This window comes from Zootoca vivipara, chromosome 2, assembly GCF_963506605.1.
Source record: "Zootoca vivipara chromosome 2, rZooViv1.1, whole genome shotgun sequence".
Classification (NCBI taxonomy): Eukaryota; Metazoa; Chordata; class Lepidosauria; order Squamata; family Lacertidae; genus Zootoca; species Zootoca vivipara.
In genome coordinates this window covers 58,207,114-58,227,451 of record NC_083277.1, presented here as the reverse complement: position 1 = coordinate 58,227,451, position 20,338 = coordinate 58,207,114, and the positions used below count along the sequence as shown (strand labels likewise).

The 20,338-nt window shown below is 43.8% G+C and overlaps 1 protein-coding gene across 1 annotated transcript; it reads left to right on the top strand.

Annotated features, from left to right (window-relative positions):
- The first annotated feature begins 872 nt into the window (after nt 1-872).
- On the top strand, nt 873-19,246 carry SIMC1 (SUMO interacting motifs containing 1). The gene is made up of 10 exons (XM_035105793.2): nt 873-1,117; nt 8,806-9,576; nt 10,441-10,670; nt 11,699-11,768; nt 13,369-13,517; nt 13,813-13,998; nt 15,386-15,514; nt 18,011-18,170; nt 18,365-18,449; nt 18,826-19,246. The coding sequence occupies exons 1-10, from the start codon at nt 995-997 to the stop codon at nt 19,041-19,043; spliced, it is 2,121 nt and encodes a 706-aa protein (XP_034961684.1). The 5' UTR covers nt 873-994; the 3' UTR covers nt 19,044-19,246.
- The last annotated feature ends 1,092 nt before the right edge of the window (nt 19,247-20,338 follow it).

The following is a 20,338-nucleotide window of genomic DNA, read 5'->3' as shown; positions in this document are numbered from 1 at the left end:
TTTTATTGTGTTTTTAATATTCTGTTGGGAGCCGTCCAGAGTGCCTAGGGAAACCAGTGGGTGGGTATAAATGATGATGATAAAGGTGATGATGGCAGAAAGAGGTGGTCTCCAAAAGAGTATGTGGCTTGTATCCTGTTTGCCAAGATATATGATAATGTAAGGCTGATGGCCTTATTTTGATCAGTCTGGACATGTTACCTGTACCTTATATACCTTGGTTCCTCAATCAGCTATTTACAAATTTGCACCTATTGTTACTCAGGAGATGCTCCATTGACAGTATGCTCAGTTTAACAGATACTTGACAGACTGGTATTGCAGGGACTCTGAATCGATCACATCAGGTACACAGCTGACTTCAGCTTGCTAAGTGCTGAGTCTGCAGAAACATCATCCCATAGCTAAATTGTATCCTTGATTGCTTAGGCCGCAAGATGTATCCACAGTTGCAACTGCAAGGCCAGTTATGCCTAGCTTGGCCTGAACTGGAGGTAAGCGTCGGTGTCATCCTGAAGCCAAGTACAAGAACCGGACTCAAGCATGCCTTGATCTCACACTTTCCTAGCCATGAGTGACACAGAGGATCATGTGTTTGTGTGTTTGCTACAAGCGCGTAGCTGCTTTGTGTCTGCTTTGTCTGCGCCCGGTTCCTTTGGGCCGGGACTCTGGACCGCAGCCACAAGAAACTCTTCTTTTCCCCTTTCCACCTGCTGAGAAATACAACCAAGGTCGTTAACCCCCTGATGTATATTTGCGAAGCAAACAGCTGCGGCGAGGAACTCCCTGGGGCTCCGTTAAGCCCCGCCCTCCCGAATCTGAGTTCGCAACGTCAGCGAGTCGCGGAAAGGAAAATAATAATATCGGGGTCGGTCCGATCCCAACGGAAGCAACCAGCCCCGCTCGGCCCTATAAAGCAGCGGAGCTCGGCTCAGCCTCACCCTTTCCGCTTTGCCACGCCCCCCGACGGGCGGGACTGAGCAGAAGGGGCTCGATGGCCGAGGTTCTCGTCACTGAGTCGAGCTCCGATGGGGAAAGCGGATATGTTTGGTCTCCCCAACGGCGCCTGGGCGAAAAGAAGAAGCGGAAATGGCGGCGGCCGCCCGCGGAGCCCCCGGTGAGTTGCGCCGCGAACATGAGGGACGCTGTTTTCTGGTTCCGAGAGGGACGGCTTGGCGACCGCTGCTGGGGTCTCTCCTTTCTGCCTTGGGGACCCCGATTCATTTCTCCTCTCCTTGCCCTTTCACTTCTCCTCACGCGCTCCCGCAGGCAGTGGTGTCTGGCAGGGGGCCGGGAGGCAGGCGCCGTCGGCTTGGCACGCGCAGGCTTGTTCGTACGCGCCCGGGTCGCCAAGCGCAGGAGAATATTGTGCCGGCTGGGAACTAGATTTGTAGGGCGCGCAGATAAAGCCGGCGTTTCCAGAGGGCATGACTGACGTACGAAGCTGCAGCCTTGGGTAAATACGCTTTTGGTAAAAATTATCCCATAATGAGGAGCGCCTCTTCCTTTTAACGTAACGCAAACAAGTGTCCCTAAATGCATGTTAGTGAGACTTGGAGAAACAGGAGTTGGTAAAGCCAGCTTTGTTATCCGAGGGATCCTGACAAGTACGGTAACTATGTACGCGATCCTGCAGTGCTCCCTATTGCAGAAATTCCTTATCTCGCTCCTGAATCCCATCACCGTGGTGCTGGAGCTTGATCACGATGTTGCTGGTATGACCTTGCTATGCCCACTTTGCCATGAGCCAGATCTGTTTCAGGAGGATACCCATAAGGAAAAACAGATGCGCAGGAAGCTGCCTCACACCAGGGCAGATCAGCTGTTCTCAGCTCTGACAACCAGATCCTTTGAACTGGGGATTCCAAGGATCAAATGCTTTGCCACTAAACTCTGGTGCCTCCCAAATTCCAACTGAGTAGCAGTTGCCATTTAAAACAATGGAAGTTGAAAGCTAAAAAGGGAATCTGTGCATCGCCAGCTAAATGGAGGGAGAAAGGTCCTGTACTGCAGAAAGCTATAAACAAGGCCATGAGTCTCTCCTGACATCATGGGCAGTGCTGTAAAGCAGAGATATGTGGCATGGTAAAAGAATGGAGAATGAAATTGGGATAACTGGGAAGATGTGGAGCAATCAAATGGAGGGGGTGAACTTCCAAAGAAGAAATGGTGGATGGAGCAGCCGTTCCTGAAGGGAGGCAATGACAATAAAGATTATCAGAGGGGTCCCCAAACTAAGGCCCGGGGGCGGCCCAATCGCCTTCTAAATCCGGCCCGTGGACGGTCCGGGAATCAGCATGTTTTTACATGAGTAGAATGTGTCCTTTTATTTAAAATGCATCTCTGGGTTATTTGTGGGGCCTGCCTGGTGTTTTTACATGAGTAGAATGTGTCCTTCTATTTAAAATGCATCTCTGGGTTATTTGTGGGGCATAGGAATTCGTTCATATTTTTTTTCAAAATATAGTCCGGCCCCCCACAAGGTCTGAGGGACAGTGGACCAGCCCCCCTGCTGAAAAAGTTTACTGACCCCTGTAGCCCCCAGAGTAGAATAGTAGCTCCTGTAACACAGTGCAGAGTGAACAATAATGGGACGTGCAGAGGTGAAACAGAATGCAATTCCACACTTGTTGAATAACTGTCTACGTAGTATGACATCATAATGTCAGTTACAAGCTACAGTTGTACATGTTCTAGTAACATCTGGGCTAAACTATTATTATGTGTTGCATGTGACTTTTGAGAAACATTAAATAAGCATCATTGGTTTTGAGCACCACAATCAGGTTATTAATGGGGCTGATAACTGCCATCACACCACCCCACTACTAAAAGGTTCTCATTAGTTGCCAGTTTGCTTCTGGGTTCAGTTCAGGTGCTGGTGTTGACCTTCAAAGTACTAAACAACTTTGGTATCGAAAGGGCTATTCTCTCCCACATGAGCCTGCCTGCCAATTAAGTTCCGCTTTGATGGTCCTTATTTAGTAGCCCCTCAGTGTAGGAGGATAGCTACTGGCAAGAGGGTCTTTTTGCAATTTCCCAAATTGTGAAACTCCCTTTCCAGACCTATTAGCCTGGCACATTACATTATTTGGTGTGTGCTTTAGGTTCTGGGTGAAATCCACCCTGGGTGCATGTGGTTTTAGTAGAGCTTAAACCACTTAATTTATCTGCTGGTTTTTATGTTTTAATCCAGTCTTGTGAATAATTTCCCTCATCCCACATTACTATCCTGCAGTATGCTTTACTATCTTATTGGGGGTTATCAAAGAAGAGGCAAAAGCTGTATTTCTGTGGAGAAGGGAGGAACCCTCCTCTAGCAGCCCATTTGCTTTTTATGCTAGGCACAGAGGAAGGACCAAGCTTCCCATCTCCTTTGCCAACTCACTCGCTCCTCTGCATGGAACTCCATGTACTAACCTGCATGCAGTTTGTGTTCATCTACGACAGGGTTGGGGAAACTTAGGGCCAGGCGTTGAAAGTGGCCTCCAGCAGTCTCTGTCTGACTCTTGGAACTTTGCCCAGGCCACGGCTCATTGGCCTTGGAGTGTACTCTGCCATGTTTTGTCTGATTGGAATGTGTCCTTGAACTCCAGTAGTGCCTCTTGCTGGTTTGGATTAAGGATAAGAGAGTATGTGGGTGGGTGTAGAAACTAGCCTAAGGTATAAAAATAAAATTTCCATTTGTTGATGATTTTAGCCTCTGGTCTTGCCAACGGCTGGGATATATGGCCCTTGGGAGGTTGCCCAGAAGGGAATGCATCAAATTGCTTTGGGCAGCATTTCCCAAATGCTAGACAACTAGCTGGTTGTCGGGGAACTTGGCTGCACAAAGGTGGCCTGCAGGCTAGTGGATCCCCACCCCTGATCCCTGACCATTGGTGATGTGTGCTGGGACTGGTAGTTCAGCAACATCTGGAGTGTCAAAGCAGAGTGTCAAACGTTCCCCACAGCTGCTATATGGTATCAAGGCACTTGGATCTGTATCGGCTGTGAGAAGCCTGGGATTGCCCTGCTTTATGTCCCAAATTGGCAAACCGCCCCAGTCCTCTTGCAGCTTGTGATGCTGTTCCTAGCATGGAGCTAAAGCCACTGGATACGCCAAACCAGCTACCATGTCATAACCCTGCACATGACCTTGTTGGGGTGACTGGCTGGCCACCTGATGCTTACGCCTTTCCCTTTCAGGATCTCTTCCCTTTCTGAATGCTGCTTTACCTTTGTCACATATGTTGTTTATTGATGGCAATCTCATTTCCCGCACCTTGTGAGTTCAGGAAGGGACTACAAAGGCAGGGGGAGGGTTCAAGGAGCTTGATGGCTCTGGGGCAGCACATTCTCCTGCCCTGTTCACTAAGTCCCTGGAACTGTGAAGGAGCATTGCTCCAAGGGTATGCCAATGAGATGGGTGCTGCTGCCAGGATGTGCAAGATAATTGTGCAGGCCTGTGCACTGAGTCCTGCTAGGATGCCAGCTGGCAGGGCCGGCCTATCTGGTGAAATGGAAGGTGTGGATTGGTCACAAGCGTTGGATGGGAAATAAGGTGGAGCAAAAGGACTGGTTGGTCCCTGTAGCGCTTCTGTTGATTGACCCTGTGTGCCTGACTGTGGACGACATTCCCCCCTGATCCTGGATTCAAATTAAGGATCTCCAGTATGTAAAACGTGAGTTGTTTGAGTTCACCAGTTGCAGGTCAGGACAATTTTGTGCCCATTCCTTATAACTGAATCCCACAATGTGGAGGACACACTTCAGGCTACTGTAGCCTGCTTTTTGCTGTGACTCCTTGTCTTCTACACTAGACAACTGTTCTTTCCCACTGTGCTGCCTTTCATTGCTCCATTTGCTGATTCTGCACAAACTCAAGATGTGACTGCAATTGCTCTCTCACAAGTTGTTATTCCCAGCAACAGGTATTTGGAAACTAAGCAGTGGAAATTGAACGTAGCTGCCATGATTAGCTGGCAATAGATTTTTTTAAAAAAGGATTACCGGTAACTCTGGATAATGGCCTGTAGGAGCTTTTATGTCTACTATAGTTCAGTAATTTTCAAGTGACAGAGGCTGGTAGTGACTGGAAAGTGTGTAGTTTACAAAGAAAGGTTTGTTCATAGTATTCATGAACTCTGGCAGGAGGTGGTCTCAGCCCAGTTACTGAGAGTCTGTGCTTCACATTCTGGTACTTTTATTTGTTTTTAAAGTAGTCAGTGAAAGTTCCATCAGCCTCTTCCTTGGAACACATGGTGCATATTGAGGCCAGAGCCACTTTGAGAATTGCTTTATGCCCCTAATTTTGGCGCAGTTAGAAGATGGGGGGGAAATGAATAAGGGCAAGTTGTTGAGCTGAGGGAACTTCCAAATCAGAGTAGGAATGAGTCACTCTGTATCTCAGACTCCGAAATAACAAAAGAATTGCACTCAAACCACATCGGTTCCTTGCACTCTGGCCACTAGTGTAGGGCTTCACTTCCTCCTAGTAGGCCGAGGCCTGAAACATTCACTAAGGAAGGTGGCAGTGGGTGTTGGCAGAAAGGGAAATAAATAGGCCTATGTAAAATGCTGTGTGTTGTGACTGTTTGAAACTTGCTAAAGATAATAAGATTTGCACAAATTTGCAATTTGTTGGTTATAAAAGGAAAGAGAGGTTATTTCCTCTCAAGCATGTTGTGGTTAAGCAGAAGTACAGAAGAGTGAGCGGCAGTTGGAACATCTCCCTCTGCCACGTTTCCTTTTTGTGTCTCCTACAAAAAGCTACTAGAAGCTTTGAGAGGTATCAGCAACAACCCAGGTAAGGAAATCGCACCCTGTGAGGGACTCTAATGCAGGGTATAAATATTGTCAAATAAATAATAAAGGAGTTGATCAAAGAAAAGCTAGGCCCTCTGGGTAAGTCTCTCCTGAATCCTTGTTGTTTCCGCTTGGCAAGTAACATATTTTTTCCGTGTATAAGATGCTCCCTATTTGGGGGGACTCCAAATGAAGAAAACACACCTCAGCACTACCAGTGTATAACACGAGCCCCAATTTTAAACCTATTTTTTGGTTTTAAAAAACCTAGTCTTATACATGGGAAAATATGGTAACTTACGAGGGTACAGGAGTAGCTTTTAGCCGTCTCGTTTGTAACTTTTAAAGAAATGTGGCCTCTCTAATCTTGAATACTTCTGAGCTGACTTGAGGAGTGTGGGTTGTAAACAGTGCTAGTCCTCCTTAACAGTTGACGCATTGAAGCTAATGGACATAAGTTTGGTTTATTAATTTCAATGGGTCTTCTCTGAGCAGGACCAGAATTGGTTACAACCCTATGTTTTTATGCAAGCAGGGAGGCCTCCAGCCAAACTGGAATTCTGTTGGCCATTTAATTCTGATGCTACTTTCAAATATCCAGAGGTTTCAGCAGGGAGAATTGAAATGGTAAAAGGAATGGCAGTTGGGCACTTCCTTTTAGGTTTCAAAACTTGTTTGTAGGAAGGTCATTTGAGCTAGGGCCCTTTATTCAGAATAGCTTGATCTCCAAATGATGTTTCTTGCTCATGCTAAGCAGCGATATCTTATTCACTTCTGCCGTATTTTTAAACGTTCAACCTCAGTGCCATATTTAGAGATCCAGTATGAGAGTCACATTACCACTTCCTGAATCATAAATTTCATACAATAAGTCATTTTACTGATTTGCCTGGTACAGGGTGTGTGGGTGTATGTGTATGTTTAGCTTTTTTTTTCTTTTTTCTTTTTTGAGGTGCCTCACCTGGGACTATTTTTCTTCTCTCTGTGTCCCCTCTGGAACGTTTGTCAAAGAATGCTCCAAATAGGCTTTCAATATTTAAAATCTACTTGCTATATCTTGAACAGGAACGTAGAGGAAGGACTGTGGCTCAGTGGTAGAGTGCACACTTTGCATGCGAAATATGTCAGGTTCAGTCCTTGTCATCTACAGGTAGGGGTTGGGAGAGACTAGCCATCAATCCTCTCCCCAGCATTTGCCCTTTGCTGCTTCCGGGCTTCTCTGGAGTAAGGATATGGGAGCCATCTGTATGGCATCTAGACTGGTGAGAGGACTTCTCCCTTCTGAACTACACTTGAGTTAAGGCTCATTGGAATGCAAGAAGACCGCAACTTCATTGTCAGTTAACTCTTGTTTTGTATTTATGTACTGAAACCCAGACTGGGTTTGGAAGGTGGTTTTTTTGTAATATTGAATTTATTCTGTGTTTGTTGTTATTGTTGGTTTTTGTCATTTTTGAATTTACTGACGTGCTCTGTATTTTCTATATTTGTATTTTGATGTTTTGAATGTTTGCTTTAGTAAGTCACTTTGGGCACAGCTGATTCAGTTTACTTATATGCTACTTTCCCACAATCAAACAATCGATACAGCAGAGCTAAAAAGCACAGGTATGGCATGCCTGCTAAAAACCTGTTTCAGAGCCTTCTTGAAACAATTCATATCCTTTGCCTCTGTATGTTGCTATTGCTTTATATTTCTTGCGCCACAGGGGATTGCATGCATCATAATAATAATAATAATAATAATAATAATAATAATAATAATAATTTATTCATACCCCGCCCATCTGGCTGGGTTTCCCCAGCCACTCTGGGCGGCTTCCAACAGAAAAATAAAACACAGTAATCTATTAAACATTAAAAGCCTCCCTGAACAGGCATAATCTCCACTGTCTTCCCACCCCCACTCCTGGGGCCTGCTGTCCTGACTTCTCATAACAGATTCAAGTGGGTATGTACTACTCTGTCCTTGTTGGCTTAATGTGTCCCACCTGGGACAGCTTCATCCAGCAATTGAGTGCATCACCGTTCAGAGTCATGACTCTCACATCATCAGGCTGACTAAGTTTTGAAGTGATCACCAATAGTAGTCATAATCCAGAGTGGTAGCATTAGGCAAACAGGACAGCAGTCCATCTCTCTATCCCAGTGCACAAGGCTCCCTTTACTCCTGTTTGTCACATTCATATGAACATTTGATTTTGCCACATGATAAGGAAGTGTATGTGTGTCTAGATGCATTAATTAGAGAAAATGCTTTGCTTTGATAGTTCAGTTGGCTAGAGCATGGTGCTGGTAACGCCAAGGTCACAGGTTTGATTCCTTTACAGGACAGAAGCACGATAAGCAGGAGATTACACACCACTGGCATTCTTTTCGCCTATGTAAATTCCCTCTGAGGTTTTTTACTTTAATACTATCAAAATACAAAACCCATGCATTTGCGGTATGAGCTTTCTGTGATTTAGTACTGGAAAAAAGGTGGCCAGCACAGACCAAGAAGGGTTGCAGAGAGCTAACTCCTGCTGTTTCTGGCATGGGATGAATTATGCAACTAGGTGATTAAACTTCTTGCCATGGGTTAGTTGAGGTACATGTCCTTGGGGAACAAATACAATAAGTAAATACTAGCAGCTGAGACCCATGTCTGTGGGATGGGAAAGAGAGTTGTGCACTACCAACTAATAACCTAAGTCAGCAAAGTCCATCCAAAACCAGAAGATCTTGCTGCAATTCCGCAATTATATATTCAGGCTTTATCATGGATGAATCTCCATGATAATTGTGGGAGCTGTGCAGCCACTGTTGCCAATAACTTTTCTCCATTTACCCCATCATCTAATATTGGCATAGGATAAATGCTATTGATTGATTGGTGGGGGGGGAGGAACTCTACAATTTCCAGAGTGTGCCCCCAAACCATTTAGGATTTATAATTTTAGTCAAAGCTGTGTCATGCAGTGATGAAAATCTTTTTCTTTCTCCCAACCCTCACCCCCACCCCTTCTCTCCTTGTAGGAGGTCATAGATCTCACTGGGGATGACCTGACTGTGTGCAATGACATCCCTCTAATTGATCTGACGGGGACTGAGGATGACAACATGATCAGCCCTCTTCATGATAGTTGCAATGCCATTCAGGACCTGAAGCATGCTACGCCAGTCAACATGCACTCGGTGTGCTGTCCAGAAATCCTCACCACTATAAGCTCTGAGAACAAAGTTGATGTGCCAATCAGCATGTGGGATAGAGACTGTGAGCTGCCTTCCCCCAAAGAAGATGCTATAACGAAGCAGCCCTTATTTCAATGTAGCAGCGGCCCCATCATCCCCAGCTATTGTGGGGACTCTGAAACCAGCAGCCACACCACTTACAACAGTGATCTGGGCTCCTTAGGAAGCCCCCAAGTGGGGTCTGAGGTTTTCTCCTTCTCTTCAACCCCCAGCAGCAGTGAATGTCAAGCCCACTTGGACTGTGTGGAAGAGGTTCTTGGTGCTGGTCCGTCTGTGGAAGAGCCCAGCCCCCAGCATTCCCCACTACATCAGAGACATTCCCCAAGCCCCATCCCCTCCTGTTCTCCAATGAGCACATCTCCATCTCTAGCAGAAGCTAATCAGCATTTTCTAGAGGCAAATAACCCAGCACCAAATGCTGTAAAATCAGATGTTTGGGAGCCAACGAAGCAGATCGACATCAAGGTCTGGTTGAAAACATTGCAGTATTTCCAGGGGGTTCCTGTACATTACCCCTTTTTCCAAAATGTGGTGCAGGAAAAAGATGCTGAACAGGTAATTGATGGAAGAGACCAGTGCTTCAGTAGTCTGAATATAAAGAGATGGAAAGAACCAGGCTGTACAAGAAAGCGCAGGAATGAGGTCATGCAGGCTGAAATGTCCAACATCAACCAAGGCTCTAGTATGTTTAACTTGATTGTGGGTCTCGCAGCACTGCACAGATTTGACAGCTTCACAAATAAGCATGTGTGAAAGAGAGACTCTCTAAAAGTGCAATCCTATGCATGCCTACTCAGGAATAAGCTGCACTGAATTCAATGGGGTTTACTACTTAAGTAGATATTTGCTGTAAAAGAAGGACGCCATTTTTATTTTCCATGTTTAAATATCTGAGAAAGGTTCTCCCCCAGTTGGCAAAGACAGTTGAACAGAAATACCTTATTAGGAAAAAATCTTCAGCTATGTGTTTACTGTATGTTCAAACAAATTCAAATCTTCATTCAGAAATTATTTTTATTGGAATACTTGCTTGTATTTTAATTTGTAACAATTCAATACCATACTTTGCCAAATACTATTTAAATTGAAAGTAAGCAGTTTTCACTGCCTTTTGACATACTAATTTTAGGATGCCTGAAGTGCTATTCGAATACATGCATGTGCTTCCTAAGTAGTCATCTGGGAAAAGTTAATTATAAATTTGATCTAAGATTGGACTAGTATTGATCCATTTCAGCTGCCCAGTTTGCCTTTCATTGCATTCATCTGTTAAGTTACCAATTTTATGAAATGGGGCATTTTGGAAAATTTTCTGTAGAAGAAAATAGCAACAGAAAACGTCCTGCAGAATTTTTTCCAATCCCACTTCCCTTGTGGTCAGGAACATTATGCAATGTTTATGTTTCACTGTATGCACAGAAGAAGCAGCCTATCCCATCCCGGAAACTAAGCATGGTGTTCAGCACTATCGAGGAGAAATTCTTCCAGGGAACCTTGGACTTCCTTATGGATTATGTAACCCCCCAGCACTACCCGCCAAAGGAGATCACATCGTGTGTGATCAGGCAGATTCTCTTGAGCTCAGATCAACAAGATGTGCAACAAGAGACACAGAAAGATGCTTTCATGTTGTTGATGAAAATCCAGTCGTATGTATCCCGTGAATTACTATTCTATTCTTTTATTTTGTGTTGTCTTACATAGGACCATGATCCTTTCTTTCTAAGCTTTGTAGTTGTGTTGTAAATTCTGCCATAGTTTTGTGTGTAAGTGATTGCTTAAGGAAACAGATAAATAGCTGCTCTTGCAGAAACATACTCTGCTCTTTTAATGGTTTGATCTTTTCATTTCTATGAGGCCTACTCTTTATTAATTATGAACATTGATCATGCGCCCTTCATTGAAAGGTGGTCCCAGGACAGAAGATATATCAATATTTAAATAAAAAATGAGCAATGTAGAGACTAAACAAAATAAAACGACATCAATAAAATTCACAATAAGATCATAGGCAGCTGCAGTGGAAAAGCTATTTAAGTGATTGTGATCAAATTTATATTGCAATGGAAACAACTGTATGTAATAGCAGCTTATGCATACAGTCAGAACATGCACCCCAACTGCATTTTATCATTGGTTAAATATTGCTACAAGTCCCTATTCAAAGGCAGTAACTGCAATATCAACTGCACAACTGGGAGTGGTCACCTTGCTCTAGTGAAATACAGTGTCTCTGTTTGCACCTTTTAAAATAAACAAATAACCAGAAGGTTCACAAAAGAGCAGGGTACTGCTGCAAAGGAAGATATGATACTTTCGAAATGTTATTTCAAAAAGCCTAAATGCCCTCTTCTACTTGTAAACGTTAGTGACTTAAACAGTTGGACCATAGCATGAGCTTTAATAACAGGAGCCATCACTAGTAAAGATAATAAACACCTACAGGTGTTTATGACACTCCCAGGGCAGGATACAACCAATGAGTCCTGTCATCAGTTGCTCATGGTTAATGTGACATGTGTTTTACTAAACTGCATATTAACAATTGCCACTCTTCACAAATTACCACCAAGGAACCAATAGACTGGATGCTTTGAAATATGTCTTTGATTTGCTATTGCAAAGAACGTTTGTTATAAATATCTGATGGTATAACAGGCCTACTTCTTAATTTTAGACTTCACCCAGCAAGGGCTGACACTGTGGTATGGGACTGGCTGCTACTGCGAGTGGTAATAGAAGAGCAGGTATGTTGATTACATCTCACTGCATGGGATGGGTGGTTTTTAAGAAACTATCATTCTGCCAGCCTTTGCTTTGCAACTAAGAGAAGAGTTCCCATGCCAGTCCCTGTACTAACAAACTGGTCTTGAAGTACCGTAAGCCTGAGTGGCAGGGACTGCTTTGCATTTGCTGCAGAAAAAGAGGAAGGAAAGTTACCTGGCTGAACATCTTAGTCACTGTCAATAAATCAAGGCTTGCCAAAGGACATTTTGTGATCTATTTGATTTCGGAAAGACAAGAAAGAGAACCAGCCTCAAGTGGCTGAAGAAAGTGTAATGCACTTTAAAAAATATGTAAATGCCCAATGCGTTTCAGCCAGAAGAGGCAGAATGATTCGATTCTCTACCCCTGCACTCTGTGCTAGGTTCTTCTAACCACCCCCAGAGACAACTGAGGGGGGGCACATAGGGAGGAGGGGGGAAACTGTTGTGCATGCTTCACAGCCCACGGGCTTTGCAACTACTGTTGATGATATATGCTCTTCCTGCCAGGCTGGGTTGGTTTGTTTGTTTTTGGCTGTTCTTACTGTTCCCAAAACCTGGTCTGTGGTCAATGCCATGTATGATTTATCACTACTGAACTGCTGTTGTTGTTTTGGCTACACCCCGAGTGCTTACACAAAACTGGCATGAACTCTGCATGCGCTTTATGTTTAGAGCAGGGACAGGGAACCTGTGGCCCTCCAGATGTTGTGGGACTCCCAACTCCATCTGCCGTTCCTGGCATGGCCAATGGTCAGAGATGATAGGAGTTGAATTCCAGCAATGTCTGGAAGGCCACACATTCCCCTTTCCTGAGCAAGGGCCATTAATGCCATTATTTTTGTCTCCACTCATACACAGATCTGCTTTATCTCTTTGGGGCAAGTGCTTCAAATTCCTTTGTGCCTCAGTCTTGCCAACATCTAGCTGTATCTACATCTTTCAGGGCCAAACCCCACATGACGTTAGATTTTAGAAAACCAACATGGACCCATAAATCTTGATCAAGTAGGTGTCCCACAGCTGGCTTCTTTCCAAAAGCAGCCAAGTTTTAAGCATGCTTGTTTAAACACATGACCAGCATCATGTGTAAGCTGACCCTCATGGATATAGCCATTTTGGCCTAGCTACAATCAGGACTGTTTGTATTCCAAAATCCCATGAAATAACAGAAATCAGCATACTGAAAATCTCCACTTTTGTTTTTCTCCTTTAAAATGAAAACTTCTTACCTGTATGCTGGTGACGGTTGCTTGAAATGGGTGAGCCTCAGAGTTTATATAGGTCACAGCAGATACTAACAGACGAGAGATCTACAGGGTTAAGCCTGGAGAGGAATGAACTTCCCCAGCTACCATGCACAATTGGCTGGAGTGCTGCCTGGGCCAATCTAGTCACAGGACTCTCATACGGTGGGGTTATGACTACATTTCTTGTCTTATTCATGTGTAAACATTGCCTATAATTTGCATTAATAGCACATGCCTGGCAGTTTCAGCCCAGGTTTTTAGGTTTGTAAGCTCATCATACAGAGGATGGCTTATTATAAATAATTCTGTTTCATTTTTTCTGGTACCCTTAGGAAGGAACGTTTCCTGGGCGACTCCTCTTCTTGCAGTATGTGATCCAGACCTTGGAGGATGACTTCCAGAGGATGGCCAGAACAGGCACTCTGCACAAATCCATTGCCAAAGCAGTGCTTTCCTGTGACCAGTGCTTCCTTAATGTCAAGTAATTAGCACCTTAATCTAGAGAGGGTTCCTGTGTGCCAAGCAACTAGGGCTTGAGAAATTTCAGTTGTCGCATGGTCTCTGCCCAATTGCCCCTTGGCCACTGCTGATCTTAAGAGCCTGCACATGTGAGACTCAACCGAAAGTACTACAAATACTAGTGACTCCTCACTGTGCTAAAGCCTATAAATATATGTGGTTGACATGCAAGTCCACTTGCCACAGACAAGCACCTGAGGTCATGGCAAGAGGACACACAAGCACATACTTGACTAGTACTCTTACTTCTGTTGCAGGGAAGTGATTGAATGGCTGATTGCTGCAGTTATGGGTGTACGGGTTATGCAGTACAGAAGACACATGCAGAAAGCAAATCCTTCACTAGAAACCTCCAGAGCTGTGAGCAGCAGCTCTGTACCAGAATTGCACTTAAACCAGACTGCACAAACCAATGATGTCATTCCACAATTTCAGTCCCAAACGTAAGTAGGGGCATGTACATTTTTGTCTCTTTTGCACTCTACATTGTAGAGAGGGGTTTCCTCCTAAAGATACTTTAAAGCAAAAATTATACCTATTCAGGTAGTTAGCTAGATGTCTTTCCCAATTTAGGATGACCTACCCCAGAAACGGGACGCAGGTGGTGCTGTGGGTTAAACCTAGGGCTTGCCGATCAGAAGGTTGGCGGTTCAAATCCCCGTGACGGGGTGAGCTCCCATTGCTTAGTCCCAGCTCCTGCCAAGCTAGCAGTTCAAAAGCACGTCAAAGTGCAAGTAGATAAATAGGTACCACTCCGGTGGGAAGGTAAACGGCGTTTCCGTGCGCTGCTCTGGTTTGCCAGAAGCGGCTTTGTCATGCTGGCCACTTGACCTGGAAGCTGTACACCGGCTCCCTCGGCCAATAACGTGAGATAAGCGCCGCAACCCGAGAGTCGGTCACGACTGGACCTAATGGTCAGGGGTCCCTTTACCTTTACCTTACCCCAGAAACCTGTGGCTTTCCATGTTATTGGACTCCCAACTCCAACTGGCCAGTGACCAAGGAGGATGGGAAATGTAGTTCAACAATATTTGGAGGCCCACAAGTACCCCATCCTTGGCCCTGGTGAACTAGGGAAGGACGGATTTTCTTGTAGGTTGAGTTCATTTGGTTTTGATGATGGTGGTGGTGCCCTGATAGTGGTGTGAGTCGCTATCTCAGTAAGCCTAGGATCTGAGCCTGATGAGCCTCTTCCTGTCTTCAGTAGATACCAGCAGAAAAAAGATACAAGTGCGCTCTTGGACTGGACCTCTCTACCATTACTGTACACTGTAGAAAAGATGTGCATAACCTTTGGCCCTCCAGCTGTAGTTAAACTACAACTTCTACCATTCTGGGCCATTGGTCAAGTCTGGGGAGTTTTAGTTCAGCAACTGCTGGAGGGCCAAGGGTTCCCCACACCTGCTGTGGAATTTTTCATTTGGCTGGGACTCCATGCAGTTGTGGGAACATACTTCATGGAGACCAGAAATGTTGACACATCATGTAACTTAACCAACGCCCATAGGAAGCAGATTCAAGCATTTCTGTGGCTGTGTGGATTATCAGCACAACAGAAACAATTTGGACAGAAGCTGCACCATTGAGAAAATGGCTTGAAATAGGCCTGGATTTAATTTGCTTGCTACTCAAATGCCCATTAAGTATCAACAAGTTCTGAACATTTCAGCTCTATCTCATGTGAGGCTGTACATCAGAACTTTCATCTTCCCTGATATGGTAGCTATGCTCTGACAGTTCTCTGTTGGTTTGGGGGCAAGGCATTTGATACACTACAGTGGGGTAGTGTTGAGGTGATTAACACTTTTGTTTCCTGTTTCTCTGACTTAGGGAGGTGGCATTTCTGCAGAGGATGCTTTCTATAGCAATAGAAGTGGACAAGTCTCCAAACTGCAGCGCCAATAAAATTGTAGATATTGTGTTTTATTCATTGCTGAATATTCCCAAGCGCTGCCACAGGTAAGGGGTGTGTGGGTGTAAAAAAATCCTTCTGTCCTTTCCTGTGTCACTGCCCACCTGCCCTCATGTCCCCAGAAGCACCTACTCAATATATACCTGGATGGTCAACTGTTTCTGGGCAAAGAGCAAGTATTTGGTGAGACTGTCCCTAATCTTGGGAGGACGCAAGGTCCTATGCAGATCTGTCACCCAGCCTTCCCATCTGTTCTGAACAGAGAGGCAATGAGCTGCTTTCTATCAGCAAATACAGCAGTGGTAGACATGGGTGGGTGCCTTTTTCCTGTTGATGGGTTGCCGAGTGGTAGCATGCCACCAGCATTTTGTGGTCTGCCTCTTTCAGTTCCTTTAGATATGGCAGCATTTTGTGACTGGCATCCACAGAACTAAAGCAAGATTCCCAATATGCCCACTGGCCTGAAAAGGTTTATACAAGATGATGGACAAGTGGATTTGGCTTGGGTGAAGCAGTATCACAGACAAGATGTGGGGGCCTGGTGGGCCTAATTAGCCTGTGGGCAGGACATTCCCCATCACAGCCACCAAATATGCCTGCAGGGTCAAAGATCCATCTAGTCCATTATGCCTCTTCCAACAGCAGCCAACTAGATGCTCTGAGAACCTTCCTGAAGGCATTAACCCTCTCCCACTGTTGCTCCCTTGCAGTTGGTACAGCAGTATACTGCCTCTTGAATCTGGAAGCTCCATATAATTATGACTGGTAGTTGTCTGCTCCATTAAGTTACCTTAATCATTTCAACATAAATCTTGGTTAACATTCATTACTACATCTTTTGACAGTGAATTCCATAAATCAAGTTTTCATACAATGTATACTTTTCTTTTGGCTGGCATGAACCCATTGCCAATCAATTATTTCTTTATTAGATGCCAAGTTCTAGTATATTGTAAGCAGGAAAAGAACTTCATTATGTACTTTTTTCTACTCCATGCTTAACTTCATAAACTTACATGAAGCCTTCACATTCTTTAGTAATCTCCGTGTAGTTTAGAAAACAAAAAAGGACAGAAATGTACGTCCACTGCCAGAGGTGTACCTGGAGGGAGAAGCTGTGAGCGAGGACATCCCACCCAGTCAGCTATTGACTTCAGGTGGCCTTACACCCAAGCAAGGAAGTTTAGGATTGCAGTCTTAATTTGTGAATGTTATTCCAATGTTATTGCCAAATTCTAAGTAGCAAAAATAAAAAATAATAATGGCTATGCTTTGCATGTTTTCTTGGATATCACTAAAATGAAAAGGGTGCTACGTCAAAGTAAGCTTGTTTTAAGTTTTCTACTTTTAGTGTAGAAAACAAAGAGAATTCACACTCTGCTGATTGCTTCTTATCACCTATTAACAGCCTAATTAAAGCAACATCTTATAAAATAATTCCATAGCTGTATTTATAGTTTCCTCCAGATGTACTAGACTTCAACACCCATGAAAGACCTTTGGCTATACTGCCTTGGGCTGGTGGGAATTTGTAATCCAAAAACATGGTGTACCAATGTGGGGAGGCCTGTATGGTTAGCTTTTCTTTGAACAAATTAGTTCTGTATCAATCATTAGCCCCGCTGTACTGAGTACAAATAGACTATTTTAGTAGAGTGAAATGAAGCAGATAAGCTTCAGTTACAGCATTTACCCACTTCTCATTACCCACTATTCATGCAGTAAACATCTTCAGCAGGATAGCAGGCCTTCCTGACCACTGAGTGCACACATTCAGATAGGATTCAGTGTGCATGGAAGCAGCTGCCATGTTTCCGCTGTCTATAGCAAACTGCGGGCCCCAGGACTTCCATTTTTCTTTGTTTGTTAGCCTCAGAATGCAGAGATGTTGTGCAACAAATGCCCTCTTCATACTTGCCTGCCATGGTTACTTATAGCCTGCCAAAGCAAATTGTAAGAATGGTTTTAGCTTACTTGTCATTTTGCTACTTTGAAAGATGGAATTGTGCTTTGGGAACAGTTCTGGACTCAGCTTCCCCCCCACCCCATTTTCCCAAGTGTGGCTTGGCCTGTTAAATTGATCAAGTCAGTGAGGCCTCATTACTCAGTTGAATCGGCTATGCTGCTTGGTGGTATGTTTCTTGAGCTAGTTCAGGGCATTGACATATGAAGCCAAAAATGATCTGTATCGCACATAAGCTTTGGAATGCCTGCTCCCATTTGAGCCTCTCTGCAATTTAAGAGCAGCTGAAGAAATCCCATTTCAGGTTCCATCTTATCTAGTGGTCAGGTTGGCCCACACAGGCTTTCTCTGTGCTGCTCCAGAGCTATGGCATGCACTTCCATGGGAGATAAATTTAGTATGTCCCCTTCCAATGTTCTACAGGCCAGTAACAATACCTCTGTTCCAGTGTGCTTTTGATAGGTGTACAACTGTTTCACAGTTGATTAGTAAAAAGAGGAACCTCTTATTGGGTAACAGGTGGTATAGAAAATTGTGTAAAACAGGGACAAGTTATCATTCCATTGTTTTCTCCTCAAAGGGAAGCCTTCCTAAGCAGTATGGAATGCCACCTCTTGCGCTGCAAAGTATTAGAGCTTGTTTTCCACCACAGCTGCAAAATACCCTCTGATCTGCCCTCCTTGTCTGTGAAAAAGATACTGCATTTTCTGAACCACTGTTCTCTGCTGCTGACATACCAGGTACGGCAGTGTTCCTTTGCATCTTTTATCCTGAGAACTAAAGAGTTACTGTGTTCATCATTCCCTGCTTTAAATACTAGTCCAGTTTCATTCCAAAGCCTTTAAGGGACATGGATCTACCTCTTGCATTCAGAACGGTTAATGTATAGAATCGTTCTAAAAACCAAAGTAACTGAAAACCTATCTGTTCACAGGACAATGAAGCAACATGGCAGAGGTGGGATGAGATGCTTCACCAATTGACTTTATTGTTGCTGAGCTACCGCAGAGTAGTCCTAGGTGAGCAACTTGTTTACAGCTCATTAGCTTGTCTCCATAGTAGCACTATATCTTGATCAGGTTATGTAAGTGTCAGCTTGCAAACTACTTAGGCCATTTTGCACAGTCTTGCTCACTCATTAAGTCATGTACACATAGAGAATGGCCTGGTGGAAATCTATTAGGTATTGTCTGTCTATGGGTCCTTAAAATTGCCAAATATTAGCATTTTTAAACGTGTTTCCTGCAAACACAACACTGGGTTAGAATGTGATGGGGAGGGGGAGACTCCAGTTTTGCCTGCAGATGTATTTGTCAGGTAAAATGTAACAGGTCCCTATCCCACTGTTAAGCACAACCCTTACAGTCAAGTGTTTCCTACTTTTCTTTTTTATAGGGCACTTAAGAAGCTCAGTGTGTGAACGAGTAAATTTGATTATCAAGGCTGCCAAACCCAAACTACAGATCAGTGATCTTGTTGAAAGAAATTATGTAGAGTGCAAAATTGAAGATTTCCAGAAGATTCTCTCTCTGACTCTGGGGCAGCCACTTCCCCAACCCATAAAGGAAAAGACTGAGCTACTCCAACAGTTGCTTCTCGCTGCTATGAACTAACACAGGAAATATTGGAAAGCTGAAACCTGGACTTCCTCCAAGTATGAACAGCTGAGCACTAAATTTTCAGATACGATATTTAATAGTAACATTAAACCCCCATGTTGTATTCATCGGTGGACAACAGTTTGTACAGCTTGATCTTCGATGTCTTTTGTTCTGAGTTTCATATAGTTTTTATAATAAATTATTTTATTAAGTGAGAGGGGTGAGAATTTTTCATTTATAGGGACAAGAATACTGGAAATTGTTTATTCAGTAGTAAGTTGAGAAGGGCTTACTCCCCAATATGTAGATTGCAGTCTTAGGGATGTGGTCCTCACTGCAATGGCAGAATCTGTCACACATCACTAACAGTCATTCTCTAAGGTTTTTTAATTATTGTGCGGAGGTGTTAAGCATAGAGACATGAACACAAAATAAGTTAACAAAAAGCTGGATCACTGTTTACACACAGCAATGGTGATGACTAATAGGGCAGAAAAAGTTACAGTGGTATTGAAGCACAAGTCCAAATGTTGTCAATGTAAGTAAAGGAATAAGATGAAGCTGAGTGAGACACCACTAAGTAACTCAGCTGCAGAACTGCCAACAATCTAGAAACAATACAGTTCAGAAAGGGGACAGAACCCATTTAGGACATTAAAAAAAATAGTGAGGACTTCTCAGTAAACGTGCTGTTAAACAAAAGACCTTTTTCTCAGCATAATGGATATTCCAAGATTGCTATCTCATCACTATAAAGCCAACCAGTGACTTAAGAGTTTAGGCCAAGGACAGTATCTGCCCCCTATGTCTTCAAGCAATCACAGAACACATCAAGTCTTCTACTGTCCGATTGCTCAAATAGAAATTAGCAACAATTTATGCAAATGCTTATGTTCACATCTGAGTTGAGACGCTAGGTTAAAATCTTCCCTATGCTCTAATGACTTATTTATATATTTCTTAGGGAGGAAGAGGGAAATAAGCATAACCACTGCCCCATTAACTAACTTTATAGTTATTAACTCACATCTTTTCCCCTGAAAGTGCTACTAATAATTCCCAAATGAATCCCCAGGAAAACAGCTACAAATCCCTTTGTTACCTCTAGGAATGAAATAACTTTCATTCTACTGTGGCTCCAGCTTCATGGTATGCAGAACCCATTCGGTGTAAAGAGCAAAGGGCTTCACAGACAGTATCATTTCATAGTACAAGTCTAGAATTAGTTCTGATCTTTTTTTCATGTTGAAACATTTAGGTCCCTAAGACATGAAACTCTTACATGTGGAAATCGCCAAGCATGGAGC

What these genes read in the sequence shown, in the direction of transcription:
- SIMC1 (XM_035105793.2), top strand. Translation starts at nt 995, where the DNA reads ATGGCCGAGGTTCTCGTCACTGAGTCGAGCTCCGATGGGGAAAGCGGA. An exon ending in CAGTGCTTCCTTAATGTCAA is followed by an intron (nt 13,518 to 13,812) that starts GTAATTAGCACC and finishes CTTCTGTTGCAG; the next exon opens with GGAAGTGATTGAATGGCTGA. An exon ending in CTACCGCAGAGTAGTCCTAG is followed by an intron (nt 18,450 to 18,825) that starts GTGAGCAACTTG and finishes TCTTTTTTATAG; the next exon opens with GGCACTTAAGAAGCTCAGTG.